The sequence below is a fragment of the Pundamilia nyererei genome, unplaced genomic scaffold (genome assembly GCF_000239375.1).
Source record: "Pundamilia nyererei isolate P.nyererei 1_Seehausen unplaced genomic scaffold, PunNye1.0 scaffold00563, whole genome shotgun sequence".
NCBI classification, from domain to species: Eukaryota; Metazoa; Chordata; class Actinopteri; order Cichliformes; family Cichlidae; genus Pundamilia; species Pundamilia nyererei.
Genome location: NW_005187964.1, coordinates 64,753 through 67,252, shown reverse-complemented (window position 1 = coordinate 67,252; position 2,500 = coordinate 64,753). Strand labels below are relative to the sequence as shown.

Genomic DNA, 2,500 nt, shown 5'->3' with positions numbered 1-2,500 from the left:
AGTTACAGTGTCCTTCAAACTTTGAAGTGCCTAAATGGCAGCAGGTGGTCACTTATCTAAAATTAATTCACCTGGAGACAACAGAGAGAGAACCTGCCTCCTCCTTAAACTCCTGCTTTGCTTGTAAATTCTCAGAGGGCCGCAATTTCTCATCAGCAGTCCCTGAATCACAAACCAGCTAGTCAGTCTTTCGGCCGGTTCTTATCAGCCTGCTCTTGATTTCACGGCTCGCTGTAAATATCAAAGGTCAAAGCTAGAAGCTTTTTGCGTCCATGAGCAGCTTGAGAGCAGCACTGCCATTTGTTCTGCTGAGAGACAGTATCTCTTTTAAAATCCTTTACCCCTGACTGCTATCATCCCCATGTCACCGCTCATAAAGCACTGAAAGGCAAAATTATTTTAAGAATGAGAAATTTTATAAGGTGTCAGAAAACCTGCGCAGTTCTTCGGATGTATTTTATATGTATAATTAAATCAGTTCTTAAGCATTCTTGATCCTCTGATATCCGGCATTATCCTTTTCCCTCAGCTTTAGGCAAATAGTCTTAAAAAAATAAGATTATTCTATATTATGTTAATTCAAATTTCTTTTGAGAAGCTGTAGTCAGGCTTTGGAACCAAGCTGATGCTCTTTCATGTGCGCAGTATCCTATAATACAAGATAATGGTTTATTTTATGGGTCTGTAATCTCCTAGTCATTTTTGAAAAATAATTTAAAAGTGATAATAAGACATTTACTGCAAAAAATGCATAATTTTGTAATAAGTATAGGAAGATATATTTTCTTCAGAAGAATGTCTTCATATACCAAAAACTTAATTTTGTATTCAACATACTGAATTGTTGGTGTGTTTATAGAACATTTTCAGGCTCTCTAGCGTGATCTGTGGGTATTGTTTGAATCATTTTTTTCTCTATTATATCTTCCAAATTACAAATAATTTTCAGGAAGGAATAAAAAAAATAATTGACACACACAACGGTGTTCTCACACAACATTACCGCACCTTGTCCAGACTACTAATGCGTCTAATATGCTCCTTACGATAACACGTAATAATCCGAACATTAGATAACAATTTTAACTGGTCATAAAATCAATATTGGCAATATACAGTGTAATAAGTCTGGGTGTTTTATGGTGTTTACAATGTGCTGCCATAGTGCGTGTATTTATTCCACGGGGCGCTGCCTGTTGACTGTTATCTATAACAACATATGGCTGCAGAATACATAATGCAAGCACACGCAAAGTTGTCTCTTTTAAATTTAAATCTGCCAAATGATCCCTGAATTGTCACAAAAATCAGTCCCACAGACACACACAGGCACACACTCGTGCAGGTCCACGCATTGTATCCGAAAGGTGAATTAAGGCCGATGCTGCACGAGTGCTCGTCATGGATGAAAGCACACACCCATCTGTTGATCTGTCTCCTTTGTTTCTGGAAAGAAATGAACTTTGTCATAAAATGCATTATTTAACTCTGCTTTGCCATCCTTCCTGTCTCAGTATCTGATTGTTTTTTTGTGCTGGTCTGTCTCCTTGCTCCTCTTTTTCTGTGTGTGTGTTTGTCTACCTGCAGGGGACGGCCAGGTGGATTTTGAGGAGTTCATGACGATACTGGGGCCCAAGCTTCTGTCATCTGACAACAGAGAAGGATTTCTAGGCAACACCATTGACAACATCTTCTGGCAGGTGAGAGACAAAGCTTCCTCCTCCCAGCTGGTCAACAGTCTGTTGCTCATCACTCACTCTCCTCATCATTTATCAGTTCAATCCCTTATGCTTCCTCTTACTTCTTCCGCCTCACCTCTGACTATGTATTTTAACAGTCAGAACAAGTCTTACATCTTTGAGAACAGCCCTAGTTTCTCCAAGAACTCTGCAGGCACGCATAAAACATACACACATACACAAAATACACTCTCAGCCCCCCTACCTGCCTTTGCTGTTCCCTTGCATAGCTTCCCCCCCCCCCCTTTTTGGATCTGAGTCTTAAAGGAAAAGAGACCTGCTGAGAATTAAGTGTGTTTCTTTATGTACGTTTTTTGGAGATTTTTGGGCATACATGTGTTTATCATTTAATGTGTTGCAGAGAGCATTATCATAATGAGGAGTTTGGGGATGCACTGTTCAAATTAGGCACCACAGTAAATAAAGCTCATTTGCATGTGCTTACTTTGTTTTTGAAAATTGTTGTAGACAGAAATTAGCTTCTCTCCGAGTCTTTTTTCTGTGCCTCGTAGGTAAGACATGCAACAATAATGAAAAGTGCAAAGTTTTGAGTTTGTGTACGTGCGCTTTTGATGTGTAGGGAGGAGGCTGAGTGCGAGGACGGTTGGATGAGCACAGCGACAGTGCTCAGGAAGCTGTTCAGTGCTTTCCTTGAGTCAAATGAGAGGAGAAACAGGGTGACTCATTGAAATGAAGAAGTGTGTGTGTGTGTGTGTGTGTGTGTGTGTGTGTGTGTGTGTGTGTGTGTGTGTGTGTGTGTG

General features: G+C 40.1%; 1 protein-coding gene across 1 annotated transcript in view; it reads left to right on the top strand.

The window, feature by feature from the left end:
- caln2 (calneuron 2) overlaps positions 1–2,500 on the top strand; it is a 30,193-nt gene that overhangs the window by 12,415 nt on the left and 15,278 nt on the right. Inside the window, exon 4 of the mRNA XM_005754422.1 lies at positions 1,588–1,700. Within this exon, the coding sequence (XP_005754479.1) occupies positions 1,588–1,700 (113 nt within the window). The remainder of the gene's footprint in view (positions 1–1,587; positions 1,701–2,500) is intronic.